This window comes from Chlorella variabilis (genome assembly GCF_000147415.1).
Source record: "Chlorella variabilis unplaced genomic scaffold CHLNCscaffold_5, whole genome shotgun sequence".
In the NCBI taxonomy this organism is placed as follows: domain Eukaryota; kingdom Viridiplantae; phylum Chlorophyta; class Trebouxiophyceae; order Chlorellales; family Chlorellaceae; genus Chlorella; species Chlorella variabilis.
This window is the reverse complement of record NW_005435083.1, coordinates 614,696-637,745: the sequence shown is the minus strand read 5'-3', so window position 1 is coordinate 637,745 and position 23,050 is coordinate 614,696. Positions and strand designations below refer to the sequence as shown.

General features: G+C 67.2%; 6 protein-coding genes across 6 annotated transcripts; 2 read left to right on the top strand and 4 right to left on the bottom strand.

Annotated features, from left to right (window-relative positions):
- Positions 1–3,875: 3,875 nt before the first annotated feature.
- CHLNCDRAFT_8327 (hypothetical protein) lies at positions 3,876–6,040 on the bottom strand (the record flags this gene model as incomplete). The annotated part of the gene is made up of 8 exons (XM_005849463.1): positions 3,876–4,085; positions 4,182–4,247; positions 4,338–4,466; positions 4,561–4,670; positions 4,771–4,894; positions 5,197–5,569; positions 5,662–5,797; positions 5,881–6,040. Coding segments are annotated over 8 exons (1,308 nt in total), but the record flags the coding sequence as incomplete, so codon positions are not given.
- A 368-nt stretch (positions 6,041–6,408) lies between these two features.
- CHLNCDRAFT_142871 (hypothetical protein) lies at positions 6,409–7,542 on the bottom strand (the record flags this gene model as incomplete). The annotated part of the gene is made up of 5 exons (XM_005849462.1): positions 6,409–6,537; positions 6,666–6,780; positions 6,965–7,014; positions 7,142–7,295; positions 7,376–7,542. 5 exons carry the CDS (start codon positions 7,540–7,542, stop codon positions 6,409–6,411), a joined length of 615 nt encoding a protein of 204 aa, XP_005849524.1.
- Positions 7,543–7,760: 218 nt separating this feature from the next.
- Positions 7,761–9,089, bottom strand: CHLNCDRAFT_56068 (hypothetical protein; the record flags this gene model as incomplete). Its single annotated transcript, XM_005849461.1, has 5 exons — positions 7,761–7,961; positions 8,146–8,292; positions 8,498–8,617; positions 8,758–8,864; positions 9,011–9,089. 5 exons carry the CDS (start codon positions 9,087–9,089, stop codon positions 7,761–7,763), a joined length of 654 nt encoding a protein of 217 aa, XP_005849523.1.
- Positions 9,090–9,590: 501 nt separating this feature from the next.
- CHLNCDRAFT_57218 (expressed protein) lies at positions 9,591–11,750 on the top strand. The gene is made up of 5 exons (XM_005849723.1): positions 9,591–9,600; positions 9,709–10,448; positions 10,651–10,808; positions 11,021–11,159; positions 11,276–11,750. Exons 2-5 carry the CDS (start codon positions 9,807–9,809, stop codon positions 11,372–11,374), a joined length of 1,038 nt encoding a protein of 345 aa, XP_005849785.1. The 5' UTR covers positions 9,591–9,600; positions 9,709–9,806; the 3' UTR covers positions 11,375–11,750.
- A 4,808-nt stretch (positions 11,751–16,558) lies between these two features.
- CHLNCDRAFT_142867 (hypothetical protein) lies at positions 16,559–19,030 on the top strand (the record flags this gene model as incomplete). Its single annotated transcript, XM_005849722.1, has 9 exons — positions 16,559–16,608; positions 16,728–16,836; positions 16,929–17,066; positions 17,199–17,265; positions 17,465–17,599; positions 17,772–17,910; positions 18,067–18,220; positions 18,420–18,553; positions 18,697–19,030. The coding sequence occupies 9 exons, from the start codon at positions 16,559–16,561 to the stop codon at positions 19,028–19,030; spliced, it is 1,260 nt and encodes a 419-aa protein (XP_005849784.1).
- A 267-nt stretch (positions 19,031–19,297) lies between these two features.
- Positions 19,298–22,825, bottom strand: CHLNCDRAFT_142866 (hypothetical protein; the record flags this gene model as incomplete). The annotated part of the gene is made up of 11 exons (XM_005849460.1): positions 19,298–19,663; positions 19,796–20,029; positions 20,141–20,302; positions 20,396–20,650; positions 20,794–21,320; positions 21,435–21,849; positions 21,982–22,045; positions 22,150–22,204; positions 22,306–22,387; positions 22,491–22,609; positions 22,807–22,825. 11 exons carry the CDS (start codon positions 22,823–22,825, stop codon positions 19,298–19,300), a joined length of 2,298 nt encoding a protein of 765 aa, XP_005849522.1.
- Positions 22,826–23,050: the final 225 nt, after the last annotated feature.

Sequence of the window (23,050 nt, the reverse complement as noted above, 5' to 3'; positions counted from 1 at the left end):
GGCGCTGCACAAGAAGCTGAGACGGCAAGGCCCGCCGTGGCAGTGCCCGCTGCGAGACGGCCCTGCTCCCTTGCCTGGGGCAGGTCCAGCGCATCGAACAGAAACTTGCTGCGGGGCACGGGAGCGCCGCCCGCCAGGCCGCGCGCAAAGTCCACCAGCGCCTGCGCCTCGCTGGCGTTGTCGCCCTTGGTCGTGTACTGCGGCAGCCGAGGAGGGCAGCCGGGGTGGGTGAGGGAAGCTGCGGGATGGCCGTGCCGCACTGGTGGCCGGCGGCGGCCCCCTCCAATCGGCAGTGCTGGCGCCCAACACCGGCAGGGGACTTGCCTGCTGCCAGTAGAAAGGGACGTCGCTGGGCTTCAGGTCCCAGCGCAGGTTGCTGAACTCGCCGCTGGTGCTCTTCCACAGCGGCCCCGCCGCCGGCTCCACCGGGTATCCCCAGCGCTGCGCACACGGCGTGGACTGACGGGCCCCGGTGAGGAAGCAGCAGCCGGGGAGGCGCCAGGAGCGGCAGCGGCAGCAGCGGCAGGCGCTTCCATGTTCTTGCCGCTGTGCCTGACCTTCAGGGTGTCCTCGTCCAGCTGCTCCACGTAGGCGTACTTTCCAAAGTACTGCCCGTTGAGGCGGGCGTGCAGGTGGAAGGAGACCAGCGACGTGACGCCCATCTGCAAGACACCAGCGCCCCACGGGAGGTGAGAGGGCACCCGTGGCGACAGCGGCATGAGGCGGGGAGCCAGCCCCAGGGCCGCACACTCTGAGCTCCGTGCCCGCTCGCCTGCTTGAACACCTGCCAGGCCAGCGGCTCCCGCATGAATGTGTTCTCCCCAGGCTCAGACCACTCTGCGCACACACGTGTGTTACTTTCAACTCCAAAGCGGTGTCGGTGCGTATGCCGACACGGTGAGAAGGGCAGATGTGCGGCGCAGCCAGCCCCCCCCAAGCACCCACCGCTGTTCAGGTTCATCTCGCTCACGGTCATGCCGGGCCTGATCCTGAAGATCTGCGGGGGCAGCAAGGAGGACGGCGGCAGAGTGGTGGGCCCAACGCCGCGGGGGCCAGCAGCGGGCCACTGGTTGCTGCATGCTCGGCGCTGCCTGCTGCGCCCAGCACAACTCACCGAGCCCTGCTTGCTGTCCACCTTGATCTTGGGCTTGGGCCAGTTGAGAGAGGTGACCCCGCGCCGCCCAATGGCCAGGTTGTCGTAGAAGGAGCCGTTGAGCCAGGCGGAGCAGCCGCGCACCTGCGCCGTGCCGTGCCAGGCAGTACGCAGTCAGTACCCTCAGGCACAGTGAGCCACCCGGCGGCAGCAACCGTTTGCCAGGACCTGGGAATAGTGGAAGCTGCCAGCTCACCTTGTCCTTGGAGAAGGGCGCCTTGTCGTCTTTGCAGTACCTGCGCAGCAAGGCAGCACCCAGCAGGGACCCCTTTTGGCCATGTGCCTGCCCATGGCGAGACCAGGCAAGGCGGCATGCACCCAACAGCAGCTGTCCAACAAGCAGCCCCACCGCCAGGCAAGCAGCCATCAAGCCACGGCGCCAGCAGCGGTCTCGCCACCCCGCCTCAGCCTCACAGCTCCAGCACGGGCAGGCTGCTCTGGTCTGCGGGGTCCCCCACAACGGTGCCCCAGTACTGGCGGTCGTCTGGCCCCAGGAAGAGCGGGTCGCGGGTGAGGCCGCCCTGCGAGTCGCTGGCGCGGATGTACCAGCGCACCAGCGCCCCGCTGGTGGCGGCGGAGGCGGGGATGGAGGCGGCGTAGGCGTCTCCAGAGGCTGCAGGGGGCGGCCCAGGGAGGTCCAGGGCCAGCATGAAGGCGGGAGTCGGCGGCAGGCGGCATGAGGCGGCCACTGGAGTGCCACACCAGCTGCCCGCCAGCCTCTGACCTGGACGCCCGCCATGACGCCCCCTGGTGCCTGCATCCCAGCCCGCCACCCACCTGCCATAGGCAGCGCCACTTCGGCCCCGTACCCCACCACATACACCAGGTCAACAGAGTCGATCGGGAACTGCTGCGGCGTGACGGTGGCGGTGACGGGGATGTCGGCGCCGCCGGTGGGGCGCGGGTCGGCGGTGCGGGTGGCCCTGCACCAGCGCATGGCTCGGAGGCACCAGGGCGAGCCTCGGCAGTGGGAGGCGCATGCAGGGCAGCAAGGGGACGGGCCCGGGGAGCTGCTTTGCTCACACCCTGCCCAGCTGCCGGCTCGCACCCGATGATGAGCGGGCCGCCGGGGCGGGGGCCGGTGTTGTCCTTGCCGGGTGTGGCCGCCGCCAGCAGCGCGTAGCGCGCCCCGCGCTGCTCCGCCGCAAACACCACGCCCGTGCTGCCCACGCGGCCAAAGGACACGTCGGTGGGAAGCCTGCGGAGGGGAGGAGGGGGCGGCCGGGAGGGCAGAGCGGCAGCGGAGGGCCAGCAGCAGGCAGGGCGGAGCTCAGCCGCGTTGTCAACGGCAGGCGAGGGTGGAGCTCATCCGCGCGGTCGATGACCCAGAGGCAGCGGGAGCGCGTTCCGAGCGGTCGCCACAGGGGGGGCCGGCTCACTCTGGGAACTGCACCGCGCAGGTCACCGAGCCGCCCTTGTCCAGCAGCGCCAGGTAGCCGTCCTCAGCAGACAGCCTGAAGTCGGTGTGCAGGGGGGCAGCGGGGCTGGTGCGGTCCTTGCCGCTGGCAAACACCAGCAGGAACTGGCCGGCGGCCAGGCTGACGCCGGGTGGGAAGGCCCAGCCGCCGCTGCCGTCTCGCCGGTCGGTCAGCTTGTAGCCCTGCATGCAGGGAGCAGGAAAAATGGGGACGCAGGAGCATGAGCGGGCAGGCGGCTGGCACACAAGGCTATGCTTCTTGCTTGCCCGCATTTCGGCCCAACCAACAGCGCGCGCACCCCCAGGCTGACGGTGTCGGTGCCGGTGTTGTGCAGCTCCACCCAGTCGCTGCTGCTGCCGTCCTCGTCCTTCAGCGCCTGCTTGTTGGCCGTCATCAGCTCAGAGATGACGACCTGGCAGGGAGGCGAGTGGCAAGGGGGGGAGCGGCAGGGAGGCGAGCGGGCTGCCTAAACTCCCGTGTCGTGCCGACGACGAGCAGCTGCAGTGTGCCATGCACTGAAGGCCAGGAACGACATACAAGGCCTCGTCCAATGCACCAGGCTGCTGGAAGTGCTCCGCCTTGGAGAGGCAGCCCAAAGCGCACCTCGCCGGTGCAGCCGCCGCCTCCGTCGGCCCCGCCAGCTTCATCCCCTGCAGCTCAACCACGGGCCTGCTCCAGTCGAGATATGTGTGCCTCGCAAGAGAGGCAAGCAGCGCCACAGCCCGACTTGCAGCAACCCCAGCGTGTGGCCCTCACCCTGTGCTGCGGCTTGGAGCGTGCTGGTGAGCAGCAGCAGCGCGCCCAGCCCCAGGAGCAGGGCACCCCTGCGCTGCCCAGGCATCGCTGGCGAAGCGTGTGCGTGAAGAGCGCGTTCGTGAGACCCACTGCTCTCCGAGGTGCTCTGATCTTGCTGGAGGGGTGGTTCTTTGCTCAGAAGAACAGGAAAATACAGCAGTGATTCGAGCCTTTCCAATTGCGCCGCCATGCAACCTTGGACCGCCCAAGAAGCTGCTGTGATCTCAGAACTATACAGAACACAGGGACAGCACATTGGGACCCTGTGTGTGTGCTGCACATCAAAGCACGCCAGAGGTGCTGCCATTGGTGCCGCGTGCAACATCCGCCCGCGACCCCAGTTCGCCGCCATCGCCATTTGGCGGTGCAGGCGCTGCCGCCACCAGCTCGACGCTCGCCCCACGTTCGCCGTCGCCGCCAACTGGTGGCGCAGGTGATGCAGCCACCAGCTCGACGCTCTCGCCCGCTGCCAGCAGAGCAGCAGCTTCAACTGCCGCCGCCTGCTGCGCGGCACGCCGCCGATCGCGGAGATAGGTGAGATGCAAGCCGCTGTAGAAAACGGCACAGAGCGCCCATGGCACAGTGGTGAAGACCAGCAGCGCCGATGATAGGCTTTCTGACTTTGCCGTATTGACTAGGGCGTCGGGCCCCACCTCAGCCGCGCCACTGAAGCCATAAGCAGCCTGGGACAGCCAGCCAACAAGCGCGGCGCCCAGCGCCTGCAGGGTGTGAAATCAAGTAGCGTCATCCATCGTGCACAGCAACGTCGCAACCTGGTGCAGTAAAGCACCGGCACAGCAGGTGCACACTCTCACCGCGATGGCTCCCTCAAAGCTGCGATCAAACGCATAAATCAAGTTCCGCATGTGTGGTGGCACTATCTCTGCAGAGGGAGCGCTGGCGAAGGGGCACTCCTGGGTATAGGGCCCCGTGCAAGGAGCAGCCCAGCAGTCTGGTGCCCAGCATGGCACGCCCCCTGCCTCGCCTGCAAAGATGGGGTTGTTGCAAGCGGGTGCTGGCCAGGAGATGGCGAGGCCCATCACTCCAAGCACCACGGCGTGCATCGCAACCGCGCCTGGGCTGGAACTCAGCGGCAGGCCCTGCAAGCAGCACAGCGCAAGCGCTTCGCTGTGCTCAGCTGTTGCAGCAGCTGGAGCAGGGGGTGCTGCCTGGGCAGCTTGCCTTGAAAAGTACGAGAGAGAGCGGCACGCCGACGCCCACAGAAAACTGGCAGACGCAGATGCGCCCGTGGTTGGGCCAGCGCCGCGAAGCCCAGTCGCCCAGCATGCCACCAATCAGGCCGCCTGTAGACTTGATGAAGGGGAGGTCGGGGACACAGCACAGTTTCAGGTCATCTAAGTAGGTGGTGTGGTGTGGTGTGGGGTGGTGGCAGCCAAAACCAACCAACAGCGTTGGTGGCCAGGAAGATGGCCATCAGCAGCGAGGCCTGCACATCGCTCATGCCCATCAGCTGGAAACTGAAAGTGAGGTACACCAAGGCGACCCACGGCGCCGTGCCAACAATGCCCTGCATGCGGCAGGCAGGGAGGTCGCACAACAAGCAGTAGGCAAAGCTGGGCAAGGGAGCGGTGACAGCTGGCACAGCGTACATGGCAGGCCCGCCACAGAAAGGTGCCCGCCCCAGAAAGGTGCCAGCCAGCCACCTGCCTGTAGGATGATGATGAGAAAGGAAGGCACCCGCAGCACGCTGCCCACCTCCCGCAGAGTGGAGGAGGGCGCATGTGCCTGGGCAGCCGTGCCCACCCTGGAGCCTCATGGTAGCAGCCGCTCAAACGCAAGCAGCTTGGCAGCAGCCCACCCACATCCAACAGTGGCGTGTGCTCCAGCCGGCCTGCTCAGCCAGATCAAGATCTGCACAGCACGCACGTACGCCGGCCCAGCACACCCAAGGACGCGCTGCGTGCTGCCACACCTGTACTGGGGGTCCCGGCTCCTCCTGGGGTCCACCGCAAAGAAGAAGGTGCACGCGCCGACGCACCAGCTGGCCAGGGCCACAGACACAAACGCGAAGCGCCAGCCCTCAAAGCCCAGCGGGCGCACCCCGCCGATGTTGGTGGCAAACAGCGTGCTCAGCACCGCCCCGGCGGCGCCCGTGAAGTGAAGCGTTCCAAACGCGCGGCCGCGGTGCTGCGGATAATAGTCGGCAGTGATGCTTTGTGCTGCAGGGAGGAGCAGGGCGAGCCTGCGCAGTCGGCGGGCAAAACGGCCCGTCAGCATCAAGATTGAAACGCTGCGGGCAGGTGCAGGGCAGCAAGGCGCATGGCACCAACCCACCCGATGCCGTTGATTGCCCAGAAGGCCAGGCCCTGGCCCACAGAGCTGGCGGTGGCAAAGCCCAGGCACATGAGGCCCCAGAGAGCGGCACCGCAGCAGATGACATGCACTCGGTTGATGTGGTGGCCCAGCACCCCTGCAATGCACGCAGGCGACCAAGCAGTCAATGCTTGTCCTCAAGGAAACTTAGCGCGGTGGAAGGCAGGCCCCTGAGCCCACCCGCCAGGGGCGAGGCGAGCGCCTGGACCACTGCTCGAGAGAAGGTCAGCTGGCCGAGCTGCGAGGGACTCGCTGAGAAGGAGTGACCCACGAAGCGGAACAGGGAGGGCAGCAGCTGCTCATCCACGCGCTCGGCGATGCAGGCCAGGTTTATACAAAGTGCTGTGCGCGCCCTGTCGTCCCGCCACCACCCGGTGCGGCTGGCCCCCACGGCGCCCAAGCTGATGGCGATGGCAGGCCTGCTGAGTGCTGCCCCTGCCGGCTCTTGGACCGGAATGCTGTCCCTGGCCACGTCTAAGCCAGCAGGGTGCAGCGGCTGGAGGTCGTCTGTGCCTCGTGAGGCCATCCAGCAGCAGAGGGTTGGGCTGGTCCAAGAATGGCCCAGAGAGTGAGACTGCCTTGTTTGGCCAACCTTGGAACACATTGGGCATGGAGAGGCCACCTCCGGCGCAGCACAGCGCAGCGCAGCATACATGCCTTCTCGCTTCTGCCATGACGTTTACAGCATACAGCGGTGTGCAGAGCCCCTCATTGCGCGGCTGCCGGCTTGGACTTGCGCACCATGGTGGCCGGCCGGAACGCCTTGACCACCTCCTCGTGTGTCTCTATGTACGGCCCCTCCAGCAGGTTAATGCAGGCGGGGATGGACACAAAGACCTGCAGGCAGGCAGGCAGATACGCCGGCAGCGGGAACCCAGCGTGTAGGTCGAAGGGAAACTGGGCATGGCCCAGGCTGCTGGTGCCGCTTCGCATCCGCACCTCTGCACCATGTGCACCCGGCGCACCTCGTCTATCGTTTCCCGGATGCTCTTGGGCTTGCCGGGTAGGTTGAGGATGAGCGATTTGCCGCGCAGCCCCGCTGTCTGCCGCGACAGCACCGCAGTGGGCACATACCGTAGGCTGCGGTAGCATCGGAGCAAACAGCAGCAGCAGCAATGAATGGAACAGCTGTGACAGGGTGGGTCTGCTGTTTGCCGGAGCGCTGGGAGCTGGAGGGGCAGTGCGGCGGCGGGGGGCGCTGCACTATGCACGCATGCTGTGTCTTAGGCTCAGCTGTGTTCATGGGGAGCCTGACCCTGCCCACCTGATGGCACGCATCTGCTCGCCATACCCAGGCATCATGCGCTCACACACCTGCGCCGTGCACAGGGTGCCACATGATGGGGGCATGCACGGCGGCTGAATCGCCACACAGCCGAGCAGCCTTTGGTGACGAATGCGCAGTCGGATCCGCCCTGGCTGTCAAGCAGGGGCGCCTCACCGCCTCGGTGGCCTCGGGCGTCACATCCCGCGGCGCCGGCCCGGTGCCGCCGGTCGTCACCACCAGGCAGCAGCCCTCCTTGTCGCACAGCTCTTTCAGCGTCTCCTCAATCAGTGGCCGCTCGTCGGGGATGACGCGGTACACAACCTGCCACCTGCGCAGGCTTCGATGGCGAGGAGATGAGCAACTGGTGGCGCTGCTGGCAGGCGGTGGCGGCGGGGTGGCGGGTGGCACCTGGACTTGATGGCCTCGTGGAAGAACTGCAGGATTGCTGGTCCGCTGAGATCGTCATAGATCCCTGTGCTGGCCCGGTCGGACACCGTGACGATGCCAAACTTGGCGAAGTCGCCCACCGACTCGGCGCTGCCGCCCTCTAACACAAGGGGCTGCTGGCCGCTCATGGCCGCAATGGTCACTAAGTTGTGGGGAAAACAGCAATCTACAGTCTGTTGAACAGATGTGCCGACGCGCACGCTTGGCGCCAGCTGCGCTTGGTGCCGCAAACTAGTAATTAGATGATGAACTAATTTAGTTTACATTGGAGGAGTGTCAAGCCAACATGCACCTGAGGCGATGACAGGAGAGAGGGGTACATGCCGCAGGCCTCCAGTCTGCAACCTCATGCCCGCACTTGCCGCACCGGCGGTGGCAGCTCTCCCGCCGCCACCGGCACCTCATCCCCGGGGATGAAGCTGCGCTTGATGCCGTCCTTGCTGATGACCACAGTGCGGATGCAGCCGCCGCTGGAGCCATCTCGGGCCATGGCGTGCGACACTGCCTTGACCACAAACGCCTTGCACTCCTCCTCGCTCATGTTGGGCTGCACGGGTGGGCGGGCAGCAGAGGCGAGAGCAGCGGGCTTGGCAGAGGTGTCAAGGAAAGCAGGCAGCGGGGGCGTCTGGAGCAGCAAAAGCAAGCTGCAGGAGGTGTAAAATCCAAGGCCAAGCTGAAACCCAGCCGTCGCAAAAGGGCTGCCAGTGTGCACCAGAACAGGAGCCACGCACCCGCCACAGCCTGTCGCAGAGGCCATTGATGTATGCCGACCCCGAGCCGCCGATGGAAAAGGGCACCTTGACCAGGGTGCCCCCAAGCGGGATGGCAAACACGCTGCCGCCGTGGTGCTTGTCCCACCCCGCCACAATCAGGCCCGCCTGCGCAGCAGGTGGGGGGCGGGGCAGCTTTGGAGGGGCTGGATGGCAGCGGGGACCGCGTGTGATCAAGCGCCTTGCCTCAGACACCTGCGCTTGCCACGCGACGCCTGGTGGCAGCTTGCTGTGCCTCTCCCACCAGCCGCTCCTCATCTCTGCCGAAACCCGGGCCTGACCACAGCTCCACCGCTGCGCCCGGCACTGCCACCAACCCTCCACTTGCCTGCAGGAGATTTTTGTTCTGGTACGCCATCGTCTGCGCCAGCTTGGCTGCCGTCTTCACCTCAGGGTCGTCCCCCAGCTCCATGCCGTGCTGCTCCAGAAACCACTGCAGGGCAGGGCGCCCGGGGCGCAGGAGACGATCGCAGGCTGCTGCTGCAACTTGCACAACGGCAGCAGGCTGGCCTTGGGTTGGGGACGGCTCCTGTCAAGCTGCGCGCCCCTGCCAGCGACCCACAGGCACCCCACCTGCACGTATCGCGACAGGTTTTGCGTGTCTGCTGCGGAGCCGGAGCGGCAGATGTACACGCGATCGGTCAGCGGTGTAATCTTGTCCGTCACGCGGTTGGCCACGTCTGCGCGCAGAGGGCGGCAGCACACAGGCAATGGTGAGGGAACTGCCAGGTGCCATGGCTCGCCTTCGGCTTTTGGCAGCACAGTGGTGCCTGCACGATCGTGGCAAACGTGGGCGGGCGGGCGGCAGGCGGGCGCGGCCACACACATGAGCCCGTGGACGTCCTGGAATCCGCGCCCATCACCACTCCGCCATCATAGCTGGCTGCCATGATCGTGGTGCCCATGGACACGGGCAGAGACAGGTCCTGCATAGCGCCGTCCATTTGCGAGCCTGATCGGCGAGGGCCGGGTGCTGTGCTGCTGGCTGGCTGACGCACTATGGCCGGTGGTATAGGATGGCAGCAAGGGTGGCGAGGCGATCACTCGGGGGAGGGCCCGCACAGTGTGAACTGTTTGGGCGGACGGCGCTGGGTGGAGTACAAATCAAAGTGCCCGCCCAGAAGGCGAAATTGCCTAGGCTTCTCCCTTCTGTGCATCCCGGCGGCCAGCTCAGCTCCACTCACCCAAAAGCAAAAGATGCCCTGAGGGCGAGCTCTCACAGAGAGCTCACATTGCGATCTTCGTCTCCTGTGCCTGTGTCCTGTGCTGTCAGAGCGTTGAGGCGGCAGCCTGTCATCACCTCTCCGGCACACCATCCCCTCCCAAAGCGCCAGCGGCAGCCTGGGTATCGCGCCTGGGCATTGCCATCGTATTGAAAGCCAGGCGGGCGGCTGTGGGGCGTTGCAGTCGAATCAGGTGTGATGGCGGGAAACTTGAGCACCCCAGGCAAACGCACCGGCCGTCCGCGCCAGGCTGCCGCATTTCAAAGCTGCGGCCTGTTGCCCGCCCCGCCGCCCACCTCAGGTTGGGGCCACCCCCTGGAAGAAGTGCCCCTTGTGCATTGGCTGGAACCCTGTTGAACGAGCGCCCTCTGTGGCCGGTGGCGCCCGCAGCATCTCACCATGTTTGGCTGGAAGCGACAGAGGAAGGACGAGGAGACGGCGGCTGCTGCGGCGGCGGCGTGCCCGCCCTTGGGGACCTCGCCTGCGGCAGTAGTGAGCGCAGCGCCCGCCAGCGCAGCCAGCAGCGTGTGCAGCGACCTGGATGATGCCCTGGCAGTGGGCACCCCCAGCAGCAGCGGCCCCTGCCTCCTTTCCGCCAGCAGCATCGAGCTGGCGACGACAGGCCGGCAGGCGCTGGAGCACGGCAGCGTGCGGTCTAAAGCGGCCTACTTTGAAGCCCTCTGTCATGCCAACACCACCATGCACATCCAGTGCTCCTCCGAGGATGGCGCGCAGCAGTGCGGGCGGCCGAGCCGGGAGCCGCGCATAAGTCGGCAGCTGCAACACGGCGCCTTCCCCGACGCCGACATGGCGCACGCAGACAGCGACGAGGAGGCGGCCGGCGAGTGGCAGGACTTCTCAGAGGTCCATCTGCTGCTGCGCATGCCCCGCAGCCACGCGGCGCGCGAGCAGCCCACACCCAGCAGCAGCAGCAAGTATGGGAGCATAGCGGAGATGGAGGACCTCATTGAGCGGCTGCAGGAGGCGCTGGAGCTCAAGGAGGGGCAGCACAAGGCGGCGGTGGATGCCTTCAGGCGGCGGGTGAGCAGGCAGCCAGTGGGCACGGGGCACCGGCCGCCAGTGCTGCCTGCTTTCTGGCTAATGCACGGCAGGATGCAGCATGCTCCAAGCAATGACCTGGCCACCTCCCTGGCTCCCTGCCTGCCCACGCCGCTGCTGATTGGCCATTCCTGCGTGCGCCCACCCGCCCTGCTCCCACCCCTGTGCTGCTGCTGCCGTGCAGTCGGCGGAGTGCGAGAACTTGCAGACGGTGGTGCGTGAGCTGAGCGAGAGCCGGTCCAAGGCGGCGTGCCAGCGAGCCGTGCTGGCGGAAAAGTATGGGGAGCTGCAGAGCGAGTACCACCGCATGCTGCGCATTGCAGACCTCTCGCGCACAGTCAGGTGGGTGGGCGCGTGGGCAGGGCACATTGTGCACCGGGGCAGGGCTGGGGAGGGCTTACTTGGGGGGGGAGGGGCATCCGGTTCAGGCCCAGGCTTGAAGCGGCTGGCTCTTGTTCCCTACCAGCTTTCCGTCTTGCTTGTCATCCTCTCTTTCCCAGCCTCCCTGATATCCGCTCTGGCGTGTCCCGCCCCCCGCTTTCCCCCGCCTGCAGCAAGGAGAACCTGGCGACCACGAGCCGCACCCGCAGCGAACTTCGGCGCGTGCAGTCGGAGCTGCATGCCACCAAGAACCATGCGCTGAGCCTGAATGAGAAGCACAAGAAAGTGCGTGTGGAGAATGCGCTGCTCAAGGTGAGGAGAGGCTGTGCGGTGCCGGCAGCCTGCCTTGATGCTTTGGGGGCCGTGGCGCCACCACGCTGCTCTTTTGCCCAGTCTCTACACTCTCGTGTTCTGGTGTTTGAGCGCAGGAGAAAGTCGGACTCTTGGAGCGGTGTGACTTTGCGGAGACACAGGAGAGCGAATGCAAGAAGCACTTCACTCGCTACCGTTTGGCAGAAACCTACTGAGCGCGCCAAGGCATAGCCATGTGCACATTCCACCAAACCGCCCATCAATCCCTTCAGCGCCCTCCGCTGCGCACGTAACCAAGCGCTTGACAGCAAAAGTAAAAGTTTTCAGCTCCTGCACTCAATCAGTTCAGCGCCTTTTGTAGTTTCCCCCGTGCCGAGCTCGTCTTGATGGCCTTCCTGTACCCGCGCCGTGTTTGGCTTCCGACAGCGTTTCTTAGAGAGACTGTGAGCCCACACCGCACCCCAGCGTGCACGCGTGTAGATAGTCCTCCGTTTCTCATTGAAGCCGTTTGTATCTGCTTAATCTCTTCCAGCGAACACCATTTTTCAGGCTACTGCACTGCGCGGCCGTCGTTTAAAACGCTGTGCAGTACAAGCACTACAGTTGGCAGTTCACACTCGCACTGATCTTTGTTGGAGCCACCGAGATGCTGATTGCTGCACCGGAATTTGCTGGATGTGGGCCTCCGGGGCTTGCATGTGAAGGCATTAGTGGACAGCTTCTTGGACTGGGCAACCTCGCCTGCATCAACTCCTTGATGCCTTGTGCATCTCAGTTCACCTCTGTGTGCTGCTGCCTCTTTGCCTAGGTGTGTTGCTTAACAGAGCAGACTCCACGAGCAGTGGTGGCACGAACCACTGTTAGGCAGCAGCAGCACAGGCTGCCACCAATGGCAGGCAGCATACCACGGGCAGTGACATGCCCCGCATTCTACCCCCCAGGGGGCAGCAGCCCGCGCGGCCTGCCGACCTGGCGGAGAGCGCCGTCGCCGCCCAGCGCCGCGCTGCCGAGCGGCGTCAGCAGTCGCGCCATACTGGCGGCTACCCTGGCGCTGTACACCGTTGTGTTGCTGGGCCTGCCACTGCTCTACAGCAGCTCCAGCAGGTGGCACAGCGCAGGCGGCTCCCTTGCAGCAGCAGGCGCGAGCGACTTGCCCGGCGTGCTGCAGCCGCAGCTGGCCAGGGCGCTGAGCAGCAGGCGCCTGGCACTGGAGGCGGGGCAGGGGGCAGCGGCGGAGCTGTGGCCAGACGCCGCTGGCTTTGGCACCGCGGCGGCGCAGCAGCCGCGGGTGGAGTACCGGGATGCGGGCAACGTGGTTTCGCTGGTGGACGCGCTCAACATCTCTCAGTGGCCCAACGAGCTGCCGCTGTACCTCGCAAGTGAGAGCCGCCAGGGGGTGGCGCCGGGCGACTGCTGCGTTGCCGCAGCAGCGGCTGGTGTGGCCGCGCGCTGCGACTGGGCCGGTGCCCAGCAGCACCTGCATTGTGTGTCACCTCCTTTGAGCCAACGCGCTTCCCTCCCCTGGTGGCGCCCTGCTGCAGGCCCCGTGCCCATCGCGGTGGTGCCCCTGACGCAGCAGGCGTCGCGCGCCAGCGGCGGCGGCGGCAGCAGCGAGGAGCAGCAGCTGGCTGGTGGCGGCGGTGTGGCGCCGCCCTTCCCTGCCCTGTGCCCGCAGGGCGACATCCGCCTATTCATCGGCGTGACGTCGCGGTGCTGCACAGCAGAGGTGCGCGCAGGGCGCAGCACTGGGCAGAGGAGAGCCTGGGACTCAGGAGCGCTCACCAGGAGATGCTGGTGGCTGGTGACCATCGCACCCACCCACCTTCACATGCTGTATGTGCCCCGCAGGCCCAGGCCAAGCGGGCCGCCATCCGCCGCACGTGGGTGCGGTATGCACGGGAGCACCACCCCAACATAGGCGTGCGCTTCGTGCTGGCCCAGGTGTGTGGCGGCGGTGTGGGCTGCCGCTGTGGCGGGTTGGTGCTCACATGCATGGCGCGCTGTGCAGGGGTGCCCGCTCACCTTCCCTGTCCTTTCCGCCACCACCTGACTGCTGCCTGCAGCCCTCCACAGAGGCCGACCTCCGCACCGCCCTGGAGCTGCTGAAGGGCGAGATTGCGCAGCACGCGGACCTCATCATCGTGCCTGGTGAGAGCACAGCAGTGGGAGCACAGCACGCGCTGGCCGGGATGCGCAGGACAAACCCCAAGTCACCCGCTTTGATGTTGCAGCAAGCAAGGCAGATGGCACTCTGCGGCTGGCCCTCTGACACTCTGCCGCTAATGCCTGACCCATCGGCTGTTCCTGCTGCCCTGTGCAGGCCAGGACCTGTACCGCACGCTGCCGGGCAAGACGCTGCAGCTGCTCAAGTATGCGCTGTCCTCTGAGTGCCGCTACACGCACATCCTCAAGACCGATGACGACGTGTTCCTGCGGCCACAGGCGAGCCGGGGCGCTGCCCCCTGCCGGCTGAGTTCCGCTGCAGCACCTCGTTGCCCTCTCCCACCTGCTGACTGTGGTGTCCCACCTGCCTGCTCCCCCCTTGCTGCCCGCAGCTGCTGCTGGACATCATCCAGCAGGGCAGCTACAACTACAGCGTGGAGGTGCAGTACGACGGGTCGGGTGCGTACCGCAGGTGGCGCGCGTGTGGCTTTCCTGCCGCTGCCTACCAGAGAGCATCACGTCTGGCCGGCTGGCATGACTTTGCTCCAGTGGATGAAGCAATGACTTGGCTGCGCATATATACTGCCCCCCCTCCACCCCCACCCACCCCACCCCCCCCGCGCACACAGGCGTGTTTGACGGCAAGCCCGCCCCCTACTACCAGTCGCCCTGGATGAGCGGCATGTATGTGGGGCAGCTGGACAGCGAGCACGAGGGGCACGTCTTCCCCGGCTGGCACCCAAACAGGGACCCCACCAGCAAGTGGTGAGGCGCTGGCCGGTTGGGAGGGTGGGCAGGCCGTGAGCAGCTGAGAGCGTTTTCGATTCTGCTGCTTTTCATGCCGAGCACAGCGGGGGCTAGTCCTGCCCCCCCCGGAATCCATCTCATGGGTCTTTGGCTGTGGCTGGCGGCCTGCTCGCGCAGGTTTCTGCCGGAGGAGGACCTTCCCGACGAGCTGGCGCCGCTAGGCGTGCGCTGGGCCAGGTGGGGCACAGCGCATGCGCACACCACCACCCCGGGCATACATACACCCACTGGCGCGCTCCCTCGCTGACAAGTGGCACGGTCCCCAGCCCGTACCGACCCTGCCCTGCCCTGCCCTGCCTGCCTGCCCTGCCCTGCCCTGCCTGCCCCGCAGCGGCTGGGGCTACATGCTGTCGCGGGACCTGGCTGAATTCATCGCCACCACGGCGCTCATGTATGCCGCCATACCCGAGAGGTGAGGACCCTGGGGCTGGCCGGGGGTGGCCGCGGCGGCAGCGGGCGCTCTGTGTGCACCCAGCCCGAGCTGTGGCTGACCTGCCGTCAGCGTGCCTGTGCTGCTCCCGGGTGCAGGAAGCCGCTGTGGTGGGGCCGCATGCCCTGGGAGGACATCATGGTGAGACAACTGCCGCCAGGCCGCCTGCCTCGCCTGCTCAGGCCCTTCCGCCTCTGGCTTGGGTCTCACTGTGGATGGCGGCTTTGCACCCCTGTCCTGCTGTGCAGGTGGGCACGATGCTGAAGGGCGTGGCGCGCGTGCACCACCACGACGGCTTCAAGGCCGCCTGGCAGGAGTGCGGGCCGCAGGTCGTGCTCAAGCATCTGGACTGCGACGCACCGGCGCTGCAGGTGAGGCAATAGCAGAGGGAGGTGCCGCCTGAAAGGCTCGTGCTCGAGGGAAGAGCAGGACAAAGCATGAGTGCCCTACTTCTTGGATTTGCAGGACGGGCTGTACGCTCAAGAGATCAGCGGGCTGTGGTCGAAGAAGAGTGTGGTGTGCAGCTCAGGTGGGTGGGTGGGTGGGTGGGGGCAGAGCGCGTGGCATGGCTGGCAGCTGCCAGCGTGCTGCTGCCGCAAATGCTTGAGCTGGCCCGCCCCGCCACCCCTCCTGCCGCAGGCATCTTCCAGCTGAACAACCACAGCGACTGGCGCGTCTGGCGCAACTCGCTGCCAGGTAACGCTGCCAGGTGGCCTTCCAGGCTGGGTGCCTCCGCAGTGCTTGCCTTGCAGCCCCGCTGCCTCCTTGTCCTGGCGCCCAGCTGCACCACATATGCATGCCCGGCCTGGCTGAAGCCGCCTGCCGCTGCTCAGCGCCTGCCCGCCTACCTGCCTGCTTGCCTGCCTGCCCTGTCGGATGCAGATAATCAGCTGGGAGGGTATATGTGATCTGACGGCCGACTCCAGACGGCCAAACCTTGCACAAGACTGCCGTTCCAGGAGCTGGCTTTGCTTCTGAGCAGCACTTGCAGAGACTCCAGCAATTGATACTCCACGATTCATCCCACAAACTCAGTTCTCCACGCCACTGCTCCAGAACACACCTGCCGCCTGCCGGCGCCGTTGTTGAATGTTGGATGCCCGCCACGGATGTGTGGCCGTTATGAACTGTTCTGTTGGTTCTGTTTGTGTCTGTTGCCAGCATTATCTCTTTCTGTCCGTGTCGATTCTTTCCATGCCTCTTTTCGCGTTGATTTTCACTGATGGATGAGCTGCCGTTTCCGCCTAGTCTTGTGTGTTGGTGACTGGCCGATGCCTGTGGACGTTGTGTGATTCACTTGTGACATCATTCCTGTAGGCTTACTAAGGCTTAGCGAAGCCTATCATCGTCCACAATAGTCAGATTCTGGTCGCGATGCATGAGCTTAGGGCTGCCCGGCTGTGCCTCCTTGCCGCGTGGGGATGCGGCTGCAATCTCTTGCCCTGACAGGCCAGTTTCATCTGCAGCGCCGTAGTGCTGCTCCAGGTAGCGCGCCTTTGGAGAAGAAACATCTCCCTCGGGCACCCCCCGGCCAGCGGTAGCGCCTGTGCCCGCTCGCGCGCCTGTATCGTCCGCGCTCTGGCGCTCAATGCCCCCATAGGCACCGGGCCCGCTCACTGCACGCACCGCCCAGTTGCATGATCACAGCGGCGCCCAAGATTCAGTTTCTGGGCGGTGTGACAGGTCCTTGGCAGGGGCGGGGAGGGGCTCACCGCTGCCGCCGCCGCCGCCGTCAGGTCCCCACTGGCCGGCCAGCGGCCACCCTGCCTTGTTGGCGCTCATCAGGCACAATCACGCAAAGTTATCCTGAACAGTAGTCTATGGGCGTCAAACGATGAGGTCATGCTGCCTGCTGGGGCCAGCAAAGCAGAAGTTTCTGCCGCCCCTACTCTCCCCAGCCCCTACCTCCCCATCCGATCGCCGTCAGTTCATCCTGGCGGCAGCACGCCTCGCCCACCTGGCTGTCTTGCCCTCCCCACTGCGCCGCTGGGGCGTAAAAATGGCTGCCGCAACAACTGCACAGGCCGCCCACGACGCCCCGTTGCCCTGGTGAGATTCCCACGGGCTGGCGCAGGCAGAAGTGGCGGCGCGGCGGCACTGGCGGCGGCGGGGCGTCCCCATGGCGGACAGGCAGAACCCGGCTGTCGCGCCTCTCCCCGCTCTTGCAGGTGGCAGCGTCTGCGCTGGCGGCAGACGTCGCACGCCGAGGGTGTGCATGTGGAGCGGCGCCTGCTGGACCTGCTGTCACACGGCGGCTATGAGCAGCACGACGTCAAGGTGGGAGGGCGGTGCCTGGCGGCGGCGCACCCGACAGGGCGGCGCGTTTCCTGCTGGTGCCGCGACGCGTGGATCTGCTTCCCGCACTGCAGGTGGGCCCCGGCAAGCAGGACTTCATCCACACCGTGACCGGGGGGCAGGCCAACACCGCCTCCCCCGCCTTTGTGGCGGTGCCTGGCTACGGCAGCGGCAGCTCCTTCCTCTTCAAGGCGAGTTGGCCGACAGGAGGGGTGGCAACACAAGGGGGTGTGGTGGGGTTGAACTGGGGGCAAGGCTAGGGCTATGCATCACTGCCTGCCTGCCTACACCACTCCCGCTTGGCACCCACGCTCGGCCTCTCGCCTCCCCCTCTCTGGGTGCAGCTGTTTGACGGCCTCAGCTCCAGCTTCCGCCTCTTTGCTGTGGACATGCTGGGCACAGGGCTGTCGGGTGCGTGGGTGTCGGCTGGGGGGCGGCTCCAGGGCGAGCTGCGCAGCCACCTGCCGCAGTCACCAGTGCCAGGGATCTGCTCCAGGCGGACACAATCCGCAGGCTTGCCAGCTGCCCGCCGCTGGGTCGCCGTGGCAGCGTGCGTGGCGCATGCTGGCAGCCGATCGCCGCCTGCACCTGCCTCCCCTCGGGTGCGCAGGGCGGCCGCCGTTCCGGGCGCGCAGCACCGCGGAGGCCGAGGCGTTTTTCGTGACGTCCCTGGATGCGTGGCGGAGGGAGCAGGGGCTGGACAAGATGGTGCTCATGGGGCACAGCATGGGAGGGTACCTGTCGGGTGGGTGGGCCGCGTGCCGGCAGGGGCTGCGCAGCGGCGCGGTGTTTGCTGGGGAGGGCTGCGTCAGACGGCAGGCTTCGGACGCAGGCGTGCGTGCTGGTCCTGCCGCCTGGCCTGCTGCCCCTGATCACCTGACACACGGCCGCTCCCGCCCGCCCCCCCCCTGCTGCAGCCTGCTACGCGATGAAGCACCCGGAGCACGTGCAGCACCTGATCCTTATGTGCCCAGCGGGGGTGGGCAGGAAGCCCGAGGACTGGCAGCCACCAGAGGTGCTCCGCAACCCGTGGACCGTGCGCGGCCAGCTGTTCAGGTGTGGGGCGCGCCGCCCTCGTGTTTGCTGTGCTGCCTGGTGCGCCAGGCGGGAGGTATGCGAGCGGGGGCGCAGGCCAAAGGGCAGGCGTGCCGGCAGGAGCGCCGCGCCTGGCCCGCTTTTCAGCTTGCTCGCTGCGCGCCGCCGGCCCCGCAGGTTTGCGACGCGCGTGTGGGACTGGGGCGTCACCCCCGGCTCCATCGTGCGCTGCATGGGCCCCTGGGGCCCGGGCATGGCCTCCAAGTACTGCCGCTCCCGCTTCACGCGCCAGCAGCAGCTGACCGAGGAGGAGGTTGCCGTGTTTGAGCAGGTGGGCAAGGGGGGGCCGGCGGCTGCGGCGCTGGCTTAGGCAGCCCGGTTGCTGGCGCCGGCAGTTTGGTGGGCTCTACGGCAGGCGGGGGCATTTTGGTGGGCTCTGCTACCCCCTCATGGCATGTTGCTGCCACGGCATGCGCATCTGAGCGCCGCCGCCTCGCCGCCACCCCCTCGCCTCCCGCGCGCCGCCACAGTACCACTACCACACCATCGCGGCCTCCGGCAGCGGCGAGTACGCGCTGCGCCACATCCTGCAGCCCTTTGCCTGGCCGCGGGCGCCGCTGGAAGACCGCATGCAGCAGCTGGATGTGCCCGTCACCTTCATCTAGTGAGCGCCCCGCGCCAGCTGCCTGCTGCAACCGCCTGCGCAGCAGCACATGGGTCCAGCAGGGGCTCACTGCTCACCCCTCTCGCCGCCCTGCGCCCGTGCTGACGCGTGTGCCTGCTCGCCTCCCCCATGCCACTCCGCAGCGGCGAGCACGACTGGATGGATGTCAAGGCGGCGCGGCGGCTGACGGCCGCCATGGCGCAGCACCGCGGCCCCAAGTTCCCCGCCGACATGCGGGTGCTGGTGACGCCCGACGCCGGCCACTACCCCGCCATCGACCAGCCCGGGTCGGTGCTGCGCCAGCTGGCGGAGACGTGCGACGCCTACCTGCCGCCCGCGGCCAAGGAGGCGCTGCTGGCGGCGGCGCGGCGCCAGCCCTTTCACGGCGCGGTCAAGACCGATGCCGCGGGGGCGGTGGAGGCCGAGATGGCCAGCAACCCGCTGGAGGCTGCGGCGCACGAGGCCTCGGAGCTGTGACCAGGCCCCCCCTGCCGCTCAACCGCTGTACCCTCTGCCTCGCTCCCCCTGCTGTGCTTATCTGTTGCATCCCCCACCCTCAGATCAGACCATCCCCTGACATTCAGGCACTGCCGTTACCCTGGCCCCCAGCTGTGCAATACAAGAATCGGCACCGATTAGCAGGCATGGCTCATCGCGGCAAAGTCGCATCACGGCAGTGACCATTTGCAGTGTTTGATGATCAGGCAAGTCTCTCTGATAGGCAGAACAGCTCCTGCCGGGGCTTCAGACCGCCAGGGAGAGCGAGATGCCGTCTTCGGAGGCAGTCAGCCTCACCGAAACGCCCTGCCCGCTCGCGGCGGCGGCACCCGCGCCTTCCACCTCCATCTGGCTGCCTGCCGCTGCGCCCCTGTCGCCCTCCTCCAGAGCGGCGAGGCCTGGCTCCAGAAACTCCGCCGCCTCTGTGTCTGGCAGCAGCTGCATCGCCTCTGTGTCCGGCAGGAGCGCCACCGCCTCTGCTGCTGCTGCCGCCGCCGCGGCAGCCAGGCTGGCGCCACCACCCGACTCTGGGCTGCTCAGCGGCTGCCTGTTGAACGCCGACTCCAGCGCCCGAGGCTGCACCGAGCTGCCCTCGCTGGCCGTCTCCTCGCCCTGCACATCAGGGAAAGCGCGCCGAGGCAGCACAGACTGGGCAGTCCCCCATGCACATGCACTGCAGCAGCGGCGTAGCAGGCGCCCGCCTGGTGATGTGGGCAGCATTCGCCCGCCCATCCCCACCCTCACCTCTGCCACAGACGGCTCCGCAGTCGGCGCCTCGCCCAGCTGGTGCTCGCCGCCCCCGCAGCTGGCCTCCTCCTGCTGCCCCTCAGCCATCTCGCTGTCCTCGCCGCCGCCAGTGGGGGCCTGCCCTGACGGGTCGGCCGGCAGCGCCAGGTGGTGGATGGCGGGGGGGCGGTACGCGCTCAGCTCGGCCCACAGCTCGTCCGCCTTGCTCTTCGCGGCGCAGAAGCTGAGGGCCTGCAGCGCACGGCAGCGACACAGGGCCGCCTGGCTGTGAGGTGGAGCAGCACCAGGCGGGCCTGGCAGCCCATGCCAGGCCGACAGCCCACCCCCAAGCCTGGGCAACACAGGCAGCAGTGCAGCTGCTCTCATGTGCAGGCAGGCATGGAGCAGGAGGGGCCCCCGTGCCTGCAGCGGGCTGTCCATGAATGCCAGGTGGGAGCGGTAGATGGTGAGGTCCACGCTGAGCCCGCTGAGCCGGCGCCGCATCGTATCCGCCTGCAGGCCCAACTGCACGTGGGCAGCAGCGGCGTGGAGCAGTCTTAAGTGCTGGCTCGCCCCCCACCCCCCCACACTCACAAACACAGACACACACCGCCTCACCTGCTCCAGGGCCATCACCTCCCTCTGCACCTCCTCAGCCATGGAAGCCGCCAGCTCAGCCGACTGCCGCACCCGCCCATCGTGCCCCTCCAGCACCGCCGCCGCCATGCCATCAAAGCTGAGGGCCAGGATGTCGTCGGCCAGCACAGCCGCCGCCTGCGCCGCCGCCTGCGCCGCCTGGACCTGCTGGGCGCTGGCAGCTGGGGCGGCGGGTGCCGGCTGGCTGGCCGGGGTGAAGGGGGCCGGGGTAGCGGCCTGCAGGCGGCGGCGGTACCGGCAGCAACCAGTGTCAGGATGTGGAGGCTTGGGCTGAGCTTGAGACGTCTGTTGAGCGGGAGCAGCCTTTCCAACCCCCCAGCTTGGCGAGGCAACGCCATGCCACTTGCCTTGGGAGCCACCGCCCTCAGGTGCTTGGCCAGGGCCAAGTCAGCGGGGGTGCCCGGGTGGCGGGAGACCTGCTGGCGCTGTGCCGCCGCGGGGGCCGCCTGGCGCAGCGTGGGCTGCAGCACAGCCAGCCCAGGCTGCTGGCGCTGTGGCGGCGGCAGGGAAAAGGCGCCGTCTGCCTGCGGGTTGAGCCGGGAGGTCGGCTTGGCGGCGGCGGCAGCCGGCTTGGGCGCGGGCATGCCCAGCAGCTGGAAGCCAGAGGCGGTGCTGGAGCTTGGCCCTGCTGGGCCCTGCTGGGCGCTGCTGCTGGCACCGCCGCCGCCCAGGATGCCCGCAAAGCTGGGAATGGAGAGGCCGGTGGCCGGCTTGTGGGCTGCCGCCGGCCTGGGCGCAGCCGCCTGCTTGGGCGGTGGAGTCGGCTTGGGCGCCGCCAGGGGCTTGGACCCATTGAGCATGGGTGCAGGCGATGCCGGCTTGGCTGCAGGCGCGGGCAGCTTGGGCACAGCCAGGGAAGGTGCGTGCTGGGTGCTGACGGCCTGCGCTGCGGGTGCAGGGCGGTTGGCCGGCCTTGTGGCGGGGATGGCAGCTGGCGGCTGGGTTAGCACGGCGTGTGCCTGTGCCTGGCAGGCAGGTGCGGCTGCACCCAGCTCCTCACAGCCTGGCCCCTGTCCATCCCTGAGCTCCTGCTGCTGCGCTGGCTCCGCTGCTGCCTCCGTCTCTGGCAGCGCCGCCGGCAGCACGGCTGCTGCTGTCACGCCGTCTGCCACGGCTTCCTGACCACCAGCACCAGGGCCATGGCTGCCGGAGCGCCGCTTGGAGGAGCTGTTGGGCGAGCTGACTGCACGTGGCGGGCAGGCACCAGGTGCCGCCTCATCCACCGCCGCCACGCCGTCGCCCAGCAGCGGCATGCTGGCAGGCAGGGCGGGCAGCTGGGCCGGCTGCTGGGCGATGATCTGGCCAATGGTGGGGGGTGCAGCCTCCTCCTCCTCCTCCTTGCGCTGGTCCTCAGAAAGAGATCCGCTGCAGCTGTCCTGTGCGCCATCACCTGCCGGGCCGGCGCACAGGGGTGCCTGCGTGCCAGGGAGCACCAGCAGCAGCAAGGTGGCTTCCTCAACCTGCCACACAGCCTGACCCTTGCGTGGTGGAAAGGATGAGCCCGAGCACCCTGGGAGCCCGCAGGGGCAGTGGCGCCCAGCACCCACCTGCTTGGTGGCGGTGGGCTGGCCAGGGTGCAGCGGTGGGCGCGGCGCCTTGGCCGCCACCTCCCTGCACTCAGCAGGAAGCCTTACATGATCTGCCCTCTGGACTCCAACACCGGCAGGCATAGAGTAGAGCAATTGAGCTGGGGATGGAGCGGCAGGCAAGCGCACCGGGCAGGCACCTCCTCTTCCGCCTCCTCGTGCGCCTCTTCCCGCTCGCCTTCATCTGCTGGGACGGCCCGGCGGCAGCGTGAACAAAGTGGTGTCACACATGCGGTAGCTGGCTGGACCCAGTTCCCTCGAGCAGAGGGAGCCGGCAGCGCGCACCCAGATCGCCGCTCATCACAGGGGCGGGTGCACCCATGTCCCCCTCCACATCATCCATGTCCTCCATGCCCATCTCAAACTCCTGCAAGGCAGATCTCAGCGCCGCTGTGCTGATGGCTTGGGCCTGGAGGCTGCACGAATGCACCAGGGTCCCGTGCCGCCGCCTGCCACGGCTGACCGCCCACCGCAAACATGTCATCTTCATCCTCATCCGCCTTCTGGAAGCCCAGCTTTCCGGGCTTGCCCTTGCCGCCGCCGCCAGCCTTGTTGCCCAGGCTTGGAGGCAGCCCCTCCTCCTCAGTTCCTGCACGCGGAAGAGCAGCAGCAGTTGGGCGAGCAAGCGCTACCGAAAGCGCTGCGCGGGCGGGCGCCACTGCCGTTCAAACTTGCTGGCGGCGCTCAGCACGCCCTGTGCGGCGCCACAGCAGGCCAGGGGCCCTTGGCTGGATGCGCAGGGCAGCGAGTCCAGGTGAAGGAGGGCCCGACAGGGATCGGCCTGACTACGCTTCAAAAAATCCATCCCGCGCGCTTGTGCCTCGCAGGCTCTGGCGAGGGGCGGTTAGCCCGGCGTAGTAAATGAGAATACAGAAACAAAAACGATGCAGAATAGCGGCAGCCGCGGGGTGGAAAGCATCGGCAGAGGGATTGCCCAGCCCATGCTGCTACCTGTACCATTCCCTGCTTCCCCCAAGCAACATGCAGCCCCAATCCACCACCACCGCTGGTAGGCCACCCTGTGCTGCCT

Bases quoted from the DNA above. Each gene is read 5' to 3' on its own strand.
- CHLNCDRAFT_57218 (XM_005849723.1), top strand. From the start codon at position 9,807: ATGTTTGGCTGGAAGCGACAGAGGAAGGACGAGGAGACGGCGGCTGCT. The intron at 10,449-10,650 runs GTGAGCAGGCAG...GCTGCCGTGCAG, and splicing joins TGGATGCCTTCAGGCGGCGG to TCGGCGGAGTGCGAGAACTT. The intron at 10,809-11,020 runs GTGGGTGGGCGC...CCCCGCCTGCAG, and splicing joins GACCTCTCGCGCACAGTCAG to CAAGGAGAACCTGGCGACCA.